The sequence below is a fragment of the Tachyglossus aculeatus genome, chromosome 26 (genome assembly GCF_015852505.1).
Source record: "Tachyglossus aculeatus isolate mTacAcu1 chromosome 26, mTacAcu1.pri, whole genome shotgun sequence".
In the NCBI taxonomy this organism is placed as follows: domain Eukaryota; kingdom Metazoa; phylum Chordata; class Mammalia; order Monotremata; family Tachyglossidae; genus Tachyglossus; species Tachyglossus aculeatus.
In genome coordinates, this window is record NC_052091.1 from 2,854,799 (window position 1) to 2,875,179 (window position 20,381).

The following is a 20,381-nucleotide window of genomic DNA, read 5'->3' on the forward strand; positions in this document are numbered from 1 at the left end:
TGTGCAAAGCACTGCTCTAAGCGCTGGGGGGGGGGAATTCAAGGTGATGAGGTTGTCCCACGTGGGACTCACAGTCTTAATCCCCATTTCACAGATGAGGTAACTGAGGCTCAGAGAAGTTAAGTGATTTGCCCAAGGTCACACAGCAGACATGTGGCGGAGTGGAATTCGAACCCATGACCTCTGACTCCAAATCCCGGGCTCTTTCCACTGAGCCACGCTGTACTAAGCGCTAGGGAAGTCCAAGTTGGCAACATCTAGAGCCTGTCCCTACCCAACAGCGGGCTCACAGTCTAGAAGGAGGAGACAGACAACAAAACAAAACATATTAACAAAATAGAATAAATAGAATAGTAAATATGTAAGTCCGATTCCGCCACTTGTCTGCTGTGTGACCTTGGGGAAGTCACTTCACTTACCTTGCCTGTAAAATGGGGATTGAGATTGTGGGACAGCCACTTCAGTTACCTCCTCTGTGAGCCCACTGTTGGGTAGGGACTGTCTCCATATGTTGCCAGCTTGTACTTCGCAAGCGCTTAGTACAGTGCTCCGCACACAGTAAGCTCTCAATAAATACGACTGATTGACTGTCTCCATATGTTGCCAGCTTGTACTTCCCAAGCGCTTAGTACAGTGCTCTGCACACATTAAGCTCTCAATAAATACGATTGATTTATTGACTGTCTCCATATGTTGCCAGCTTGTACTTCCCAAGCGCTTAGTACAGTGCTCTGCACACAGTTAGCTCTCAATACGATTGACTGTCTCCATATGTTGCCAGCTTGTACTTCCCAAGTGCTTAGTACAGTGCTCTGCACACAGTAAGCTCTCAATAAATATGATTGATTGTCTCCATATTTTGCCAGCTCGTACTTCCCAAGCGCTTAGTACAGTGCTCTGCACACAGTAAGCTCTCAATAAATACGATTGATTGATTGATTGTCTCCATATGTTGCCAGCTTGTACAGAGAAGCAGTGTGGCTCAGTGGAAAGAGCCCGGGCTCTGGAGTCAGAGGTCATGGGTTCAAATCCCGGCTCCGCCAATTGCCAGCTGTGTGACTTCGGGCAAGTCACTTCACTTCTCTGTGCCTCAGTTACCTCATGTGTAAAATGGGGACTAAGACAGTGAGCCCCCCGTGGGACAACCTGATCACCTTGTAACCTCCCCAGCACTTAGAACATCATCATCATCATCATCAATCGTATTTATTGAGCGCTATGTGCAGAGCACTGTACTAAGCGCTTGGGAAGTACAAATCGGCAACATAGAGACAGTCCCTACCCAACAGTGGGCTCACAGTCTAAAAGGGGGTGACAGAGAACAAAACCAAACATACTAACAAAATAAAATAAATAGAATAAATAGAACAGTGCTTTGCACATAGTAAGCGCTTAATAAATGCCATCATCATTATTATTATTACTTCCCAAGCGCCTAGTACAGTGCTCTGCACACAGTAAGTTCTCAATAAATACGATTGATGATTGATTGATTACTAAATGCCATCAACATCATTATTATTATGCTTGCAGCTTCCCGCGCACGCGTGGGCGACGCCGGGACACAAATAGCCGCAGTTGCCAAGGGCGGGGAGCGAGTGCGCATGCGCGCGAGCTGTTTCTTTGGGGGGCCAGGGGGCAGGTGCGCATGTGCGCGACTTTTTTTTTTTTGCTGCGTGCCGGGCGGGGCGCACGTGGCCGAGGTGCGGGCGCGCATGCGCGCGAGGTTTTTTTTGGCCGCACGTGGCCGAGGCGCGAGTGCCTTTTTACACGCAGGGGGCGGGTGCGCCTGCGCGCGGGCGGCTTTTTTTTTTGTTTTTTGCCGCGTGCCGGGCTCACGTGGCCGGTGTGCGCATGCGCCCGAGCGGCTTTTTAAAAGCAGGGGGCGGGTGCGCATGCGTGCGGCTTTTTTTTTGCCGCGTGCCGGGCGCACGTGGCCGAGGTGCGGGGGCGGGGACGCGCGCGCGCGCGCGCGCTCTCTCCCCCCCCGCGGGGCCCGGCGCGTGCGCGCATGCGCAGTGCCCGGGGCCCGGGCCTGGAGGAGCCCGGCCGGCGCGATGGGGGAGTGGACAATCCTGGAGCGGCTCCTGGAGGCGGCGGTGCAGCAGCACTCCACCATGATTGGCAGGTGAGAAACCCCCCACCCTTCCCCTTATAATAAGGCCATTTCTTAATAATAATAACGGCATTTCATTCATTCAATCGTATTGGATGGGGACCGCCTCTGTATGTTGCCCACTTGTGCTTCCCAAGCGCTTAGTACAGTGCTTTGCACACAGTAAGCGCTCAATAAATGGGATTGAATGAATGAATGCAAAGCACTGTTCTAAGCACTGGGGGGATACAAGGTGATCAGCATTTAGCTATAATTCTATTTATTCTGATGACACCTGTCCACATGTTTTGTTGTCTACCATATGTATAGATGTTTGCACATATTTATTACTCTATTTATTTTACTTGTACTTATCTAATCTATTTATTTTATTGTGTTAGTATGTTTGGTTTTACCTGATAGGCTTATATCTACCTCGGCACTTAGTACAGTGCTTAGCACGCAGATATAACCCCAATTGTTATTACTATTATGTGTCTCCCCCTTCTAGACTGTGAGCCCACTGTTGGGTAGGGACTGTCTCCATACGTTGCCAGCTGGGACTTCCCAAGCGCTTAGTACAGTGCTCTCCATACAGTAAGCTTTCAATAAATACGATTGATTGATTCCCAAGTGCTTAGTACACAGTAAGCATGATTGAATGAATGAATGCAAAGCACTGTTCTAAGCGCTGGGGGGATACAAGGTGATCAGCATTTAGCTATAATTCTATTTATTCTGATGACACCTGTCCACATGTTTTGTTTTGTTGTCTACCATATGTATAGATGTTTGTCCATATTTATTACTCTATTTATTTTACTTGTACCTATCTATTCTATTTACTTATTTTGTCAGTATGTTTGGTTTTGTCCTCGGTCTCCCCCTTCTAGACTGTGAGCCCACTGTTGGGGAGGGACTGTCTCCATATGTTGCCAGCTTGGACTTCCCAAGCGCTTAGTACAGTGCTCTGCACACAGTAAGCGCTCAATAAATACGATTGATTCCCAAGTGCTTAGTACACAGGAAGCGCGATTGAATGAATGAATGAATGCAAAGCACTGTTCTCAGCGCTGGGGTGATACAAGGTGATCAGCATTTAGCTATAATTCTATTTATTCTGATGACTTGACACCTGTCCACATGTTTTGTTTTGTTGTCTGTCTCCCCCTTCTAGACTGGGAGCTCGTTGTTGCGCTCAATAAATGCAATAGAATGAATGAATGCAAAGCACTGTTCTAAGCGCTGGGGGGGATCAGCATTTAGCTTTAATTCTATTTGTTCTGACGACTTGACACCTGTCCACATGTTAGACTGTGAGCCCGCTGTTGGGTAGGGACCGTCTCTATATGTTGCCAACTTGTACTTCCCAAGCGCTTAGTACAGGGCTCTGCACACAGTAAGCGCTCAATAAATACGATTGATTGATTGTCTGTCCTCCCCTTCTAGATGTGAGCCTGTTGTTGCGCTCAATAAATGCAGTTGAATGAATGAATGCAAAGCACTGTTCTAAGCGCTGGGGGGATACAAGGTGATCAGCATTTAGCTTTAATTCTATTTGTTCTGACGACTCGACACCTGTCCACATGTTTTGTTGTCTGTCTCCCCCTTCCAGACTGTGAGCCCGTTGTTGGATAGGGACCGTCCCTCTATGTTGCCGACTTGGGCTTCCCAAGTGCTTTTAAACGCTCAATAAATGCACTTGAATCAATCAATCGATTGATTGAATGAATGAATGAATGCAAAGCACTGTTCTAAGCACTGGGGGATACAAGGTGATCAGCATTTGCCTTAAATTCTGTTTGTTCTGACGACTTGACACCTGTCCACGTTTTGTTTTGTTGCCTGTCTCCCCCTTCTAGACTGTGAGCCCGTTGTTGGGTAGGGACCATCCATGTTGCCCACTTGTGCTTCCCTAGTGCTTTTAAACGCTCAATAAATGCGTTTGAATGAATGCAAAGCACTGTTCTAAGCACTGGGGGGTTACAAGGCGATCAGCATTCAGCCATAATTCTATTTATTCTGATGACTTGACACCTGTCCACATGTTTTGTTCATATCTATTCATTTTATTTTGTTAATATGTTTGGTTTTGTTCTCTGTCTCCCCCTTCTAGACTGTGAGCCCACTGTTGGGTAGGGACTGTATATGTTGCCAACTTGTACTTCCCAAGCGCTTAGTACAGGACTCTGCCCACAGTAAGCGCTCAATACGATTGATTTTGTTGTCTCCCCCTTCTAGACTGTGAGCCCGTTGTTGGATAGGGACCGTCTCTCTGTGTTGCCGACTTGTGTTTCCCAAGTGCTTTTAAACGCTCAATAAATGCATTTGAATGAATGAATGGATGCAAAGCACTGTTCTAAGCACTGGGGGTGATACAAGGTGATCAGCATTCAGCTATAATTCTATTTATTCTGATGACTTGACACCTGCCCACATGTTTTGTTGTCTGTCTCCCCCTTCTAGACTGTGAGCCCATTGTTGGATAGGGACCGTCTCTCTATCATCATCATCATCATCATCATCAATCGTATTTATTGAGCGCTTACTGTGTGCAGAGCACTGTATTAAGCACTTGGGAAGTACAAGTTGGCAACATTCAGTCTCTGTGTTGCCGACTGAAGACTGTGAGCCCCCTGTAACCTCCCCATTGCTTAGAACAGTGCTTTGCACATAGTAAGCACTTAATTCCATTATTATTAGTGCAAGGTAATCACGTTCATTCATTCAATCGTTGTCCCACATAATAATAATGATGGCATTTATTAAGTGCTACGTGCAAAGCACCGGGGGGGATACAAGGTGATCAGGTTGTCCCACATGGGGCTCACCGTCTTAATCCCCATTTGTTAAGTGCTTGCACTGGACTAAGCGCTGGGGTAGATACAAGCTAGGAACAATCATGGTGTTGAGCGCTTACTAGGTGCCAAGCGCTGTTCTAAGCACTGCAGTAGATACAAGGTAATCAGGTTGTCCCACGAGGGGCTCACAGCCATAATCCCCATTTTACAGATGAGGTAAACTGAGGCACCAAGCGACTTGCCCACAGTCACACAGCTGACAAGTAGCGGAGTGGGATTCGAACCCATGACCCCCGACTCCCAAGCCCGGGCTCTTTCCACTAAGCCACGCTGCTCCTCCAGTGCATACTATGTACCAGGCACTGTATTAAGCGCAGGGAGTAGATACAAGCTACAGTCCATATCCCCAATGGGGCTGTCTCATTTCTCCTTTTACAGATGAAGGAATTGAGGCCCAGAGAAGTAATAACTGTTGCATTTGTTAAGCGCTTACTAGGTGGCAAGCACTGTTCTAAGCGCTGGGGTCGATACAACGTAATCGGGTTGGACACAGTCCCCGTCCTACATCGAGCTCACCATCTCAATCCCCGTTTCAGAGGAGGAAACAGGCCCAGAAGTGAAGTGACTTACCCAAGGTCACACAGCAGACTAAGCACAATACTAACGATGGTATTAAGCGCGTTACTACGTGCGAAGCACTGTTCTAAGCGCCGGGGGGGGGGGGACACACAAGGTGATCAGGTTGCCCCACGTGGGGCTCACAGTCTTCATCCCCATTTGACAGAGGAGGGAACTGAGGCACGGAGAAGTGGCTTGCCCAAGGTCACGCAGCTAAGTGGCGGAGCTGGGATTCGAACCCACGCCCTCCGACTCCCAAGCCCGGGCTCTTTCCACCGAGCCACGCTGCGGGGATTCGAACCCATTTCCTTCTCCCTCCCTCTCCACCGGCGCACACCGCTTCCGCCCAACCTCGCAGCCGTTTCCCACACACTCCCCCACCCCGTCCCCGTGGGGCAGAAACAAAAATCCGCTTCGGGCGGGTAATCGGGGTCCCAACACGAGGGGCAGGCGGGCGGCCTCCATCCCCGGTCCCCGCGTGGGGCTTGGCCGGACCCCCGCCTCTCCCCGGCCGCCCCCCCCCCCCCCCAGGATCCTGCTGACGGTGGTGGTCATCTTCCGCATCCTGATCGTGGCCATCGTGGGGGAGACGGTGTACGAAGACGAGCAGGCCATGTTCCTGTGCAACACGCTGCAGCCCGGCTGCGCCCAGGCCTGCTACGACCGCGCTTTCCCCATCTCGCACATCCGCTACTGGGTCTTCCAGATCATCCTGGTGTGCACGCCCAGCCTCTGCTTCATCACCTACTCCATCCACCAGGCCGCCAAGCAGCGGGAGGAGCGGCCCGCGGCCGACCCGCCGCCCCCGCCGCCGCCCCGGCCTCCGGTCAACGGCATCCCGGCCCACGGCGTCCGGGACGAGGCGGCCCGCCCCGCGGCCAAGGAGCCGGTGGCGGGCGGGCCGGGGTCCCGCTCCCGCTTCTACGTGGTGCAGGTCGTCTTCCGCAACGTGCTGGAGCTGGGCTTCCTGGCCGGCCAGTACCTGCTGTACGGCTTCCGCGTGCCGGCCGTGGTGGCCTGCGGCCGCTACCCGTGCCTGCGCGAGGTGGAGTGCTACGTGTCGCGCCCCACGGAGAAGAGCGTCTTCCTGGTGTTCATGTTCGCCGTCAGCGGCGTCTGCGTCCTGCTCAACCTGGCCGAGCTCAACCACCTGGGCTGGCGGAAGGTGCGGGGGGCCGTCAGGGGGGCCCGCGGGGGCCGCAGAGATCGGGTGCCCCTGCACCCCGCCCTGGGCCGCACCCAGTCCAGCGAGTCGGCCTACGTGTGAGGACCCCCCCGCCCCACCCCACCCCACCGACCCTCTTCGGGTGCTGTTGAATAAAGCGGGTGCAGCTGGGGCCTGTGGGCTGTCTGTGGGGGCACGTCTCTATACGTTGCCAACCTGTACTTCCCAAGCGCTTAGTACAGTGCTCTGCACACAGTAAGCGCTCAATACGACTGATGCTGATAGTGAGTGAATAAGACCGCGAGCAGGGCAGGGAATGTGCCTGTTGTACCGCTTCCGAGTATGTAGTACAGTGCTTTGTACACAGTAAGCGCTCAATAAATACGATTGAAGGACTGACCGATTAAGGCCGAGGACGTAACATATGTTATGTATATGTCCCCCTCTCCATCCCCCCCATCTTACCTCCTTCCCTTCCCCACAGCACCTGTATATATGTTTGTACATATTTATTACTCTATTTTATTTGTACATATTTATTCTGTTTATTTTATTTTGTTAGTACGTTTGGTTTTGTTCTCTGTCTCCCCCTTTTAGACTGTGAGCCCACAGTTGGGTAGGGACTGTCTCTATCTGTTGCCAATTTGTACTTCCCAAGCGCTTAGTCCAGTGCTCTGCACATAGTATGCACTCAATAAATACGATTGATGATGATGATGATGATGTAGGGGACGGGCGCGGGCACCCGGAGGGGATTTAAGCTTAATCCGCCGGGTCAGGAGTGGGTGGGGTTCCTGCCATCATCTTTCCCTGAGCCAACCGGGATGCCCCCGGCCAGTGCTCGGGGCAGGGAAAAGCGGCCCCTTCCCACCAACGCGGCGGAGGAGGGAGGGAGTTGAGGAAAGTGCTTAGTACAGTGCTCTGCACACAGTAAGCGCTTAATATATATGACAGTGAATGAAAGAGATAGAGATGACGCAGAGCCGTGGGCGGGGAAACGGCTTTAATGGAACAGAAGAGGGGCACACCCACGACCCCCGCAGCTACAGCCTGCGGAGAGAGAAGGGAGCGAGCCGTGAGGGGGTGCGCCGAGGGAGGTAGGGACGGTTCGGGGAGACGGGCACGGGGCACTCACTGGATTTCGCGGAAGGCTCTCTTCTCCACGTACTTCAGCTTGTACTTCCTCTTGAACCTGTCGGGGGCAAGCGCAAGAGTCGAGAGGTTGGTTCCCTGGCAGCCCTCCGCCCTCAGGCTGTACTCCCCACCTCCCCCGGCCCCCGTGCCCGCTGCCACTCACTTGGCCCGCTCTCTGGGCTCAATGAGGTTGCGTTTCTGCAGGCTCTTGAAGCGATCCCGGAGAATGCTGCCTTCGGGCTGGTGGGGCGAGAGGCAGAGCGCTCAGAGACCCAAACCCCTTCCAGCCTACCTAGCCCACCCTCCTCTTCCTCTCCGCCTCAGGCCCTCAGCCCCCGGGCGCTGGCCACACCGGCCCGGCCCGGGGCCGCCAGGGTGTCACCCACGCCCCCGGCTGGGACGGCCGGGGGCCCCGGGAGAGCAAGGATGGGGCTCATCACCGGGCGCGGGCGGAGAGGAGGGGGCGGCCTGGGCCCCCTGACGCTGGTACCTTCAGCGTGCGCAGTGATTCGGACAGTTGGCTGCTCAGCTGGACGTCGATGTCAGGATCCTGGTACCTGGGGCACGGAGGTGAGGGATGCTGGTGAGAGGGATCCCCCCCCCTTCACCCCAGCCCCCCAACCCCAAACCTCACTTGAGCCTGCCCAGCCTCCGGGGCTTGTCGGCCTCAGCCAGGCGCCGTGCCCGCCGCAGCTCCTTCCGCCGGGCCAGCTCTGCCAGCCGCTGTGCCACCTGCCGCCTGATGCCCCGGAGCCGGAAAACTTCCTGGTGCCGCTGCCGGGCAGCCCGCTCCGCGGCCCGCTGGACGCGCTGCAACGGAGACCGCCAGGGTCAGGGCCGCCGGACGTGGGGAAGAGACCGGTCCCCACCGTCCCCCGCCCCGCCTCACCAGGGCTTTGGCCTCCTTCTCCCGCCTCCTCTGCTGCTCCGTCTTCTTCCTGGGGGGCGCGGCGGCCGCGGGCTTCACGTCGCAGATCTCGGCCTCCGCCTCGGGCTCCAGCTCCGGGATCTCGCTGTCCGACTCCTCCAGCAGCCCCTCACACAGCTCCTGGAACCGAGACTCCTGGGCCGGGGGACATCGGGGGCCGAGTGAGGCCCGGGCCGCCCCGGGTGGCAGCCGGCCGGGAATGGGAACGCTGAGGAATCCCGGCTCACCTGCGTGGGGGCCTGGTCCGCGGTGGGGAGCTTGAGCTGTCTCGAAAGCTTCTCCTCCACCCTCTGCCGCTGCCGCTCGACCTCGTGGGCTCTCGAGAGCAAGGCCTGACGGGAAGCGAGGAGTCAGGCCCTCCCCGGCCCACCTGTCCCGTCCCGGGTGAAGGGACGTGCGACCCCCCGAAAGCCGGCTGGAGGGGAGACGGCGTCTTCACCACCCCAGCAAGCCCCACCGTGACTCCTCCAAGGACGACGCCGTCTCCGGCGGGGTGGGCCGTACCTGATGGGCCTGGAATGACGGGTTGTAGGAGCCGCCCGCGGGGGTCACCTCGACGGCCGGCACCGGGGAGGGTTTGACCTGGAGCCGCCGCGGCCGCTGCGGGGACGGGGGTGGGGGGGACGCGGTGAGGCGTGGGGGCTCCGCGGTCTGCCCTCCCCACTCTGTCACCCCCGCCCACCAGCCTCACCTTGACCCGCTGCTTTTTCGTCTGTTCCAGGAAATAGGCGTCTTGCCCGGCCAGCGGGCGGTCCAAGGGGTCTGGCCGGGAGGGGTGGGGGTGTCAGGGGATGGGGCTCCACCCCGTTCCCCTCGCCCCGGCCCCCAACTTCAGAATCTACTCCCCTGCCTCTGCACAGGACGGCACCCCACGCCCTCCTCCCCCAACTGAGGGGGTCGGGGGCCAATCTCCCCCTCAGCAACCGATTCCTGCTACCCACCCCCACTTCCCCGCCCCTCCGGTCATAACCCAGAGCCCCCGACCCTGGCCGTCCCCGCTCCCCTCCGGTCATAACCCAGAGCCCCCGACCCTGGCCGTCCCCGCTCCCCTCCCACTGACCCCATCGCCCCGGTCACAACTCACTGTCGTCGGCCCAGAGGTCATAGAAGGACCTGTTGGGGGGCTCCCCAGGGCCGGCCGTGGCCTTGGGCTTGGCGGGCGGGGGGTTCCGGAGCCGGGCCCGGGCCCGCCGGACCTCCCGGCTGACCACCCCGCGCTGGGTCAGCCGCTCCAACAGCTGCTGTTTCCGCTTCAGCTTCTTCCCATTGGGGACCTGGTAAGCCAGGATGCTGGGAGGAGAGCCGGGGGACCGGAGTCGGGGGCCGGACCCCGGGTACGGGGGTCGGAGGGACAGGAGGAGGAGGTGGAGACTTGGGGCCACAGTGCATCCATGACACACACTGGCAGGGATAATATAATAATAATGATGGCACTTGTTAAGCGCTTACTATGTGGCAAGCACTGGGGTGGATGCAAGTTAGTCCCTGTCCCCCACAGGTCTCACACTCTTAACCCCCAATTTACAGGAGATAACTGAGGCCCGGAGAAGTGAAGTGACTTGTCCAAGGTCACATAGCAGACACTGCCCCTGGGAGAGGGGCAGGGGGTCTGAGGGAGGACCAGGCAGTGGGTTTGAAGGGGAAAGAGTGGGCGCGTACACACAGCCCACCCCCACAGAGGGTGTTGAGGGAGGCTTTTTGGAAGAGGCGGTTTGGGGAAGAAGGGCAGGGGTGGGCACACCTGGCGGGGGGCAGGAAAGAGCCTGAAGCCCAATGGAGCAGGGAGGGCGAGGAACGAAGGGGAAGCTCGTTGTGGGCAGGGAATGTGTCTGTTTATTGTCGTGGATTCTCCCAAGCGCTTAGTACAGCGCTCTGCACACGATAAGCGCTCGGTAAATACAAGGGAATGGACGAGAATGGCCAGTTGGGCGAGGGTAAGGCCAGCCAGACTGGAACACTCACTCTTTGGGAGGGGCCACCTGGGATCTGGACTCCAGGATCACATCGATGCGCAACGGTTTCTTCTTACCACGGTTCAGTTTCGAGTCTGAGGGGAGGAAGAGAGATGGGGCAAGGCGAGGAAGCTTAGCTTAGACCCTTGAGGCCCCTAATTATAATAAAATAAGTACGACTAACGGTACGTGTTAAGCGCTTACTATGTCTGAGGGGAGGAAGAGAGATGGGGCAAGGTGAGGAAGCTTAGCTTAGACCCTTGAGGCCCCTAATTATAATAAAATAAGTGCGACTAACGGTACGTGTTAAGCGCTTACTATGTCTGGGGGGGGGGAAGAGAGATGGGGCAAGGCGAGGAAGCTTAGCTTAGACCCTTGAGGCCCCTAATTATAATAAAATAAGTACAACTAACGGTACGTGTTAAGCGCTTACTATGTCTGAGGGCGGGGAAGAGAGATGGGGCAAGGCGAGGAAGCTTAGCTTAGACCCTTGAGGCCCCTAATTATAATAAAATAAGACTAACGGTACATGTTAAGCGCTTACTATATCTGAAGGGAGGAAGAGAGATGGGGCAAGGCGAGGAAGCTTAGCTTAGACCCTTGAGGCCCCTAATTATAATAAAATAAGTATGACTAACGGTACGTGTTCAGCGCTTACTATGTCTGAGGGGAGGAAGAGAGATGGGGCAAGGCGAGGAAGCTTAGCTTAGACCCTTGAGGCCCCTAATTATAATAAAATAAGTAAGACTAACGGTACGTGTTAAGCACTTACTATGTCTGAAGGGAGGAAGAGAGATGGGGCAAGGCGAGGAAGCTTAGCTTAGACCCTTGAGGCCCCTAATTATAATAAAATAAGTACGACTAACGGCACGTGTTAAGCGCTTACTATGTGCCAAGCGCTACTGTAAGCACTGGGCTCGATTTGAATGAATCAGGTTGGATACAATCCCTGTCCCACGTGGGACTCGCACTCTTAACCCCCATTTTACAGATGACGGAAACCCCCCTTGAGCCCGCTATTGGGTAGGGACCGTCTCTATATGTTGCCAACTTGGACTTCCCAAGCGCTTAGTACAGTGCTCTGCACACAGTAAGCGCTCAATAAATACGACAATGAATGAATGGAGCCACAGAGAATTCATTCAATCAATCGTATTTATTGAGCGCTGTGTGCAGAGCACTGCACTAAGCGCTTGGAAAGTACAATTCGGCAATAAACGGAAAAAACAGTGATCCCTGTATGTCCGACCCGGTGAAGTGGGAGCTACTCTGCGTCTGTCACGTAGGTAATGATAATAATAATAATGATGGTATATGTTAAGCACTTACTATGTGCCTGGCACTGTACGAAGCGCTGCAATAGACACAAGCAAACTGAGTTGGACACAGTCCCTGTCCTGCATAGGGCTCACAGTCTTACTGCCCATTTTACAGATGAGGTAACTGAGGCACAGAGAAGTCAAGTGACTTGCCTAAGGTCACACGGCAGGCATGTGGCGGAGCCAGGATTAGAACCCATGACCTTCTGACTCTCAAGCCTGTACTCTATCCGCTACGCCACGCTGCTTCAAGTGACTAGCCAGAGGTCACACGGCAGACATGTGGCGGAGCCAGGATTAGAACCCGGGTCCTGCTGACTCCCAAGGCCGGGCTCTAACCAAGAACAGTCTTCACCAGCTTAAAATAATTCACTCCGGGACTCCTGCCATCCGCACAGCCGGTGGGGGGGTTGGCTTCTGCGATTCTCTCCAAGGGCCTGACATGGGAAATTGAATCCCGGTGGTGCCCAACAAGTACCACCGCTACTACTACTAGCCGGCCGGACTGGGGCATGCCTGGCGTAGGAGCTGGAAGTTGGGGTGGCGTTCAGATTTGTCGATTTGGTGGAGAGTGACAGCAAACCCCTCCGCTGGGTAGGGCGGCTGGAAGGATGGGCCTGGGTTTTGATGGTGGCTCGGCCACGAGCCTGCTGTGTGACCTTGGACAAATCCCATAATCTCCCTGGGCCTCCGTCTCTTCATCTGTAAAATGGGGGTTTAACTTGTGTCCTTTCCCTCTTCACTCCAACCGAAAGCCCCAGGTGGGTCAGGGGCTGCATCTGATGCCGCCTCTGGCCCGGAACGCCCTTCCTCCTCAAATCTGACAGATAGTTGCTCTCCCCGCCTTCAAAGCCTTATAAAAGACACACCTCCTCCAGGAGGCCTTCCCTAAGCCCCCCCAACAACCTTCCTCTTCTCCCACACCCTTCTCAATTATATACACCTGCTTTTTTAAAAAAATATTAATGCCTGCCACCCCCATTCTAGACTGCAAGCTCACTGTGGGCAGGGATTGTGTCTATTTACTGTTCTCTTCCAAGTGCTCAGTAAGGTGCTCTGCACATAGTAAGCACTCAATAAATACTACTGAATGAATGAATGCATGCATCTACCCCGGCGCTTAGCACGGTGTTTGGCACATAGAAAGCATGTAACATATACAATAGATATTAATCTCAGCCACTTGTGGGCATTTCGATCTCTGTAAAGGCCCGTCCCTAGATCCCCTCCCCTTGTCCCCCCAGACTCCCTCTTCCGGTCCCCCAGATGATGATGATGGCATTTGTTAAGCGCTTACCATGTGCCCCGGCCCATACACAGTACTTACATGTGTACACACACACACACACACACACACACACACACACTCTCTCTCTCTCTCTCTCTCTCTCTTACCTTTCACCTCATTCCCAGTGTCCAAGAAGAACAGGGCTTCATCCGGCTTCTCGGCCACAAGCCCCCTGTAGAGACACCCCCGACCTCAGCCTGGGTCCTGGACTGCCCCCCACCGCGCTCTCCATCTCCCCATCCCACCCCATTTCCTAGATTCCCCTCTCCCTGTACTCCCAGACCCCCAGAGCCCCTCCTGTCCCCCAAACCTCCTTCCCCTATTCCCTCAGATTCCCTCCTCCTGTCTCCCTAACCCCCCCATAGATCCCCTTCCCTTTCACCCATATCCCCTCCTCCTATCCTTCCATATCCCCACCCCGTGTCCCCCCAGATCCCCTTCCCCCTCCTTCCCCCCGCCCAGATCCCCTTCCCCTGCCCCCCCAGAGCCCCTCACTTCCTGTCCCCTGTGGACCCCTCCCCAGAGACCCCATTCCTCTGTTCCACCAGATCTCCTCCCCCACTAGATTCCCTCCAGATCCCCCGCTCCGGTCCCCCCAGATCCCCTCCCTCGTCCCCCCAGGGCCCCCCTCCTGTCATCCCCAGATCCCCTCCCCTTGTCCCCCCAGATCCCATCCCCGTCCCCAGCCAGACCCCCTTCCCCCATCTCCATATCCCCCTCCTTCTGTCCCCCCAGACCCCCTCCCCCATCCTCAGACCCCCTCCCCGTGCCCCCAGACCTCCTTCCCCATCTCCCCAGACTCCCTCCCCTTCCCCCCGAGATCCCCTCTTCCAGTCCCCCCAGATGATGATGGCATTTGTTAAGCACTTACTATGTGCCAATCACTGTTCTAAGCACTGGGGAGGATTACAAGGTGATCAGGCTGTCCCACGTGGGGCTCACAGTCTTCATCCCCATTTTACAGATGAGGAAACTGAGGCCCAGAGAAGTGAAGTGACTTGCCCCAAATCACCCAGCTGACAAGTGGCGGAGCCGGGATTCGAATAATAATAACGATGGCATTTATAAAGCGCTTACTCTGTGCAAAGCACCGTTCTAAGCGCTGGGGAGGTTATGAGGTGATCAGGGTGTCCCACGGGGGGCTCCCAGTCTTCACCCCCATTTTCCAGATAAGGGAACTGAGGCCCAGAGAAGTGAAGTGACTTGCCCAAAGTCACCCAGCTGGCAATTGGCGGAGCCGGGATTGGAACCCATGACCTCTGACTCCAAAGCCCAGGCTCTTTCTACTGAGCCACACGGCTTCCAGATCCCACCCCCCAAGAACCCCTTCCCCCATCCCCAGATCCCCCCATCATCTCCCCCGCCCCCCCAGACCCCCTCCCCCATCCCCCCAGGCCATTTCCCCTGTCCCCCCCAGACCCCCTTCCCCTGTCCCCAGACTCCCTCCCCTTCCCCCCTAGATCCTGTCCCGTCCTCCCTAGACCCCTCCCCCCGTCCTCAGACCCCCTCCCTGTCCCCCCCAGACCCCTTCCCTTCACCAGCCCCCCTCCCCCTCAACCCCCTCCCCATCCCGCCCAGACCCCTTCCCTTCACCAGACCCCCCCCCGTCCCCCAGACCCCCTGCCCCTGCCCCCAGACCCTCTCCCCGTCCCCCAGACCCCCTTCCCCTGCCCCCAGACCCTCTCCCCCGTCCCTCCTAGACCCCTTTCCCTGTCCCCGCCCCGACCCCCTCCCCCCTCCCTCCTAGACCCCTTTCCCTGTCCCCAGACTCCCTCCCTGTCCCCGCCCCGACCCCCTCCCCCCCCGGACCCCTCTCCCTGTCCCCCCCCAGACCCCTTCCCTTCACCAGCCCCCCTCCCCATCCCTCCCAGACCCCCCTCCCCCCCCAGACCCCCTTCCCCTGTCCCCCCCCGACCCCTTCCCTTCCCTAGATCCCCCTCCCCCTGTCCCCCCGAGACCCCTTCCCTTCACCAGACCCCCCATCCCTCCCAGACCCCCCTCCCCCTGCCCCCCCAAACCCCTTCCCTTCCCCAGACCCTCTCCCCCGTCCCTCCTAGACCCCTGCCCCTAGACCCTCTCCCCTTGTCCTAGACCCCTTCCCCTGTCCCCAGACTCCCTCCCTGTCCCCCCAGACCCTCTCCCCCTTCCCCCCCTAGACCCCTCTCCCTGTCCCCCCCAGACCCCTTCCCTTCACCAGCTCCCCCATCCCTCCCAGACCCCCCCTCCCCCTACCCCCCCAAGACCCCCTTCCCCTGTCCCCAGACTCCCCTCCCCGTCCCCCCCCCAGACCCCCTCCCCCTTCCCCTCTGGACCCCCCCTCCCCGTCCCCCCCCAGACCCCTTCCCTTCCCTAGACCCCCCCTCCCCCTATCCCCTCGAGACCCCTTCCCTTCACCAGCCCCCCCTCCCTCCGTCCCCCCTCCCCCCGTGGAAAAGAGCCCGGGCTTTGGAGTCCGGGGTCACGGGCTCAAACCCCGGCCCCGCCAACTGTCAGCTGGGTGACTTCGGGCAAGCCACTGCACTTCCCTGGGCCTCAGTTTCCTCACCTGTAAAATGGGGATGAAGACCGTGAGCCCCCCGTGGGCCTACCAGATCACCTTATAACCTCCCCAAGCGCTTAGAACGGCGCTTTGCACATACCCTCATCATTATTATTATTATTATTCCCTCGTGTCCCCCCCCCACAACCCCCACTTCCGGTCCCCCGTGGCCCCACTTCCGGCGCCCTCACCCGGCGGCGCGCTCCTGCAGGCGGACATCGTCCAGGAAGCGATCGAGCTGGAGGCCCAGGGGCTGCTCCCCGAGACGCCGCCAGCTCCGCTTCTTGTTCTTCGAGCCCCTCGCCCGGCCCCGCCGCCGCCTCCCGCCCCGGCCCGGATCCACCGCCCCGGCCCGCAAGCCCACGAACTCCTCCACCCCGGACACGCCGCCTCCGCCACTCCCCGGCGCCGCCGCCATCTTGCGGAAGGGAGGCCGCGGGGGGAGCGGATATCCGGTTCCCCCCGGCGCGAGACTTCCGGTCCTGACATCGCGAGACTTGGGGGGGGGCTGGGGGAGCAGGCGAAGCTGCCGAAAGGAAACCTCCCCACGTCCGCAGATTCGACAAAACGAACTGAGGCGGCCGCCCCTGCTCTGTACAATGGGCCCGAATGGGGACCGTTATCCAATAATAATAATAAATAATAATAATAATAGCATTTATTTATAAATAGCTATATCTATAAATATCTATAAAAATCTATAAATATCTATCTATAAATAGAAGCACCGTTCTAAGAGCTAGGGAGGTTACAAGGTGATCAGGTGGTCCCACTTGGGGGCTCACAGTCTTCATCCCCATTTGACAGATGAGGGAACTGAGGCCCAGAGAAGTTCATAATAATGATGATGGCGTTTATTAAGCGCTTACTATGTGCCAAGCACCGTTCTAAGCGCTGGGGAGGGTACAAGGTGATCAGGTTGTCCCACGGGGGGGCTCGCAGTCTTCATCCCCATTTGACAGATGAGGGAACTGAGGCCCAGAGAAGTTAATAATAATAATGATGGCATTTACTAAGCGCTTACTATGTGCCAAGCACCATTCTAAGAGCTAGGGAGGTTACAAGGTGATCAGGTTGTCCCACGGGGGGGCTCACAGTCTTCAACCCCATTTGACAGATGAGGGAACTGAGGCCCAGAGATGTGAAGTGACTTGCCCAAGGTCACACAGCAGACATGTGGGGGAGGCGGGACTCGAACCCATTACCTGTGACTCCCAAGCCCGCGCTCTTTCCACTGAGCCACGCTGCCAATAATAATAATAATAATAATAATAGAATTTATTAAGCGCTAACTATGTGCCAAGCACCGTTCTAAGAGCTAGGGAGGTTACAAGGTGATCAGGTTGGCCCACGGGGGGCTCGCAGTCTTCATCCCCATTTGACAGATGAGGGAACTGAGGCACAGAGATGTGAAGTGACTTGCCCAAGGTCACACAGCAGACGTGGGGGAGGCGGGACTCGAACCCATTACCTGTGACTCCCAAGCCCGCACTTTTTCCAGTGAGCCACAATGCCAATAATAATAATAATAATAATAGAATTTATTAAGCGCTTACTATGTGCCAAGCATCGTTCTAAGAGCTAGGGAGGTTACAAGGTGATCAGGTTGGCCCACGGGGGGTTCACAGTCTTCATCCCCACTTGACAGGTGAGGGAACTGAGGCCCAGAGAAGTTCATAATACTAATGATGGCGTTTATTAAGCACTTACTATGTGCCAAGCACCGTTCTAAGAGCTAGGGAGGTTACAAGGTGATCAGTTTGTCCCACGTGGGTGCTCACAGTCTTCATCCCCATTTGACAGATGAGGGAACTGAGGCCCAGAGAATAACAATAATAATGATGATGGCGTTTATTAAGCGCTTACTATGTGCCAAGCACCGTTCTAAGCGCCGGGGAGGTTACAAGGTGATCAGGTTGTCCCACGGGGGGGCTCGCAGTCTTCATCCCCATTTTACAGATGAGGGAACTGAGGCCCAGAGAAGTTAATAATAATGATGATGGCGTTTATTAAGCGCTTGCTATGTGCCAAGCACCGTTCTAAGAGCTAGGGAGGTTACAAGGTGATCAGGTTGTCCCACGGGGGGGCTCACAGTCTTCATCCCCATTTGACAGATGAGGGAACTGAGGCACAGAGAAGTGAAGTGACTTGCCCAAGGTCACACAGCAGACATGTGGGGGAGGCGGGACTCAAACCCATAACCTGTGACTCCCAAGCCCGCGCTCTTTCCACTGAGCCACACTGCCAATAATAATAATAATAATAATAATAATAATAATAATAATAGAATTTACTAAGAGTTTACTATGTGCCAAGCACCGTTCTAAGCGCTGGGGAGGTTACAAGGTGATCAGGTTGTCCCCCGTGGGGCTCACAGTCTTCATCCCCATTTTACAGATGAGGGAACTGAGGCCCAGAGAAGTTAATAATAATAATAATAATGATGGTATTTATTAAGCACTTACTATGTGCCAAGCACCGTTCTAAGCACTGGGGAGGTTACAAGGTGATCAGGTTGTCCCCGGGGCGGGGGGCTCACAGTCTTCATCCCCATTTTACAGATGAGGGAACTGAGGCCCAGATAAGTTAATAATAATAATAATGATGATGGCATTTATTAAGCGCTTACTATGTGCCAAGCACCGTTCTAAGCGCTGGGGAGGTTACAAGGTGATCAGGTTGTCCCCGGGGCGGGGGGCTCACCGTCTTAACCCCCATTTTACAGATGAGGTCACTGAGGCACGGAGAAGTGAAGTGACTTGCCCAAAGTCACCCAGCCGACAAGTGGTGAAGCCGGGATTAGAACCCACGACCTGTGACTCCCAAACCCTGGCTCTTTCCACTGAGCCACAGTGCTTCTCTGTAAAATGGGGATTGAGACTGTGAACCCCACGTGGGACAGGGACTGTGTCCAACCCAATTTTGCTTGGACCCACCCCGGCGCTTAGTACAGTACTTGGCACACAGTAAGCGCTTAAGGAATATCACTATTATTATTATTAATATCCATCTGGGTGCTTAGAACAATGCTTGGCACGTAGTAAGGCCTCCTCCAGGAGGCCTTCCCAGACTGAGCCCCTTCCTTCCTCTCCATCCCCCCATCTTACCTCCTTCCCTTCCCCACAGCACCTGTATATATGTATATATGTTTGTACAGATTTATTACTCTATTTATTTATTTATTTGTACATATCTATTCTATTTATTTTATTTTGTTAGTATGTTTGGTTTTGTTCTCTGTCTCTCCCTTTTAGACTTGTGAGCCCACCGTTGGGTAGGGACTGTCTCTATATGTTGCCAACTTGGACTTCGCAAGTGCTTAGTACAGTGCTCTGCACACAGTAAGCGCTCAATAAATACGATTGATTGATTGATAGTAAGTACGTAAGTGCCACAATTATTGTTATATGGGATGAAGAGGCCTGGACTGGTCTGGAAACTGGTGGTGGGCAGGGAATATGTCTATTACTGTATTGTCCTCTCCGAAGCGCTTAGTACAGTGCTCTGTATATATGCATATATGTTTGTACATATTTATTACTTTATTTATTTATTTATTTATTTTACTTGTACCTATCTATTCTATTTATTTTATTTTGTTAGTATGTTTAGTTTTGTTCTCTGTCTCCCCCTTTTAGACTGTGAGCCCACCGTTGGGTAAGGACTGGCTCTATATGTTGCCAACTTGTACTTCCCAAGTGCTCAGTGCAGTGCTCTGCCCACAGTAAGCGCTCAATAAATACGATTGATTGATTGATTGATTGATTGATAGTAAGTACATAAGTGCCACTTTTATTGTTATCAATGACAATAATTGATACCGTGTTCATCCCGTGTTACATGGGCTTTTAGAGTGTGAGCCCAATGTTGGGTAGGGACCGTCTCTATATGTTGCCAATTCGTACTTCCCAAGCGCTTAGCACAGTGCTCTGCACATAGTAAGCGCTCAATAAATAAGATTGATTGATTGATTGATGGGATGAAGAGGCCTGGACTGGTCTGGAAACTGGTGGTGGGCAGGGAATATGTCTATTACTGTATTGTCCTCTCCGGAGCGCTTAGTACAGTGCTCTGCGCACGATAAGCGCTCAGTACATAGCGTTGATTGGGTCGAGGGGAGTCCAGGACAGAGCCCCGTGTCGACCACCAGGGGGCAGCGTGTCCCCGTCCCGGCCTGGAAGTGGGAGGGGGAGGGGAGTGGAGAGGGAGATTCATTCATTCATTCATTCATCCATTCATTCATCCATCCATCCATCCATCCATCCATCCATCCATCCATTCATTCATTCACTCACTCACTCATTCATCCATCCATCCATCCATCCATCCATCCATTCATTCATTCACTCACTCACTCATTCACTCACTCACTCATTCATTCACTCACTCACTCATTCATTCATTCAATCAATAATAATAATAATGATGGCATTTATTAAGCGCTTACTATGTGCAAAGCGCTGTTCTAAGCACTGGGAAGGTTACAAGGTGGTCAGGTTGCCCCACGGGGGGCTCACAGTTTTAATCCCCGTTTTCCAGATG

General features: G+C 54.9%; 2 protein-coding genes across 2 annotated transcripts; one reads left to right on the forward strand and one right to left on the reverse strand.

Annotated features, from left to right (window-relative positions):
• The first annotated feature begins 2,057 nt into the window (after window positions 1-2,057).
• On the forward strand, window positions 2,058-6,782 carry LOC119946128 (gap junction delta-2 protein-like). Its single transcript, XM_038767551.1, has 2 exons — window positions 2,058-2,128; window positions 6,046-6,782. The coding sequence occupies exons 1-2, from the start codon at window positions 2,058-2,060 to the stop codon at window positions 6,779-6,781; spliced, it is 807 nt and encodes a 268-aa protein (XP_038623479.1). The 3' UTR covers window position 6,782.
• Window positions 6,783-7,665: 883 nt separating this feature from the next.
• On the reverse strand, window positions 7,666-16,257 carry NOP53 (NOP53 ribosome biogenesis factor). The gene is made up of 13 exons (XM_038767658.1): window positions 16,031-16,257; window positions 13,408-13,472; window positions 10,704-10,788; window positions 9,826-10,031; window positions 9,433-9,503; window positions 9,246-9,341; window positions 8,969-9,073; window positions 8,703-8,876; window positions 8,448-8,623; window positions 8,304-8,370; window positions 7,977-8,053; window positions 7,815-7,871; window positions 7,666-7,729 (listed from the first exon to the last, which is right to left on the reverse strand). Exons 1-13 carry the CDS (start codon window positions 16,255-16,257, stop codon window positions 7,723-7,725), a joined length of 1,413 nt encoding a protein of 470 aa, XP_038623586.1. The 3' UTR covers window positions 7,666-7,722.
• Between the last annotated feature and the right edge of the window lie 4,124 nt (window positions 16,258-20,381).

What these genes read in the sequence shown, in the direction of transcription:
- LOC119946128 (XM_038767551.1), top strand. Translation starts at nt 2,058, where the DNA reads ATGGGGGAGTGGACAATCCTGGAGCGGCTCCTGGAGGCGGCGGTGCAG. An exon ending in CACTCCACCATGATTGGCAG is followed by an intron (nt 2,129 to 6,045) that starts GTGAGAAACCCC and finishes CCCCCCCCCCAG; the next exon opens with GATCCTGCTGACGGTGGTGG.
- NOP53 (XM_038767658.1), bottom strand. Translation starts at nt 16,257, where the DNA reads ATGGCGGCGGCGCCGGGGAGTGGCGGAGGCGGCGTGTCCGGGGTGGAG. An exon ending in CGAAAAAGCAGCGGGTCAAG is followed by an intron (nt 9,342 to 9,432) that starts GTGAGGCTGGTG and finishes CCGTCCCCGCAG; the next exon opens with CGGCCGCGGCGGCTCCAGGT. An exon ending in AGAAGGAGGCCAAAGCCCTG is followed by an intron (nt 8,624 to 8,702) that starts GTGAGGCGGGGC and finishes TCTCCGTTGCAG; the next exon opens with CGCGTCCAGCGGGCCGCGGA.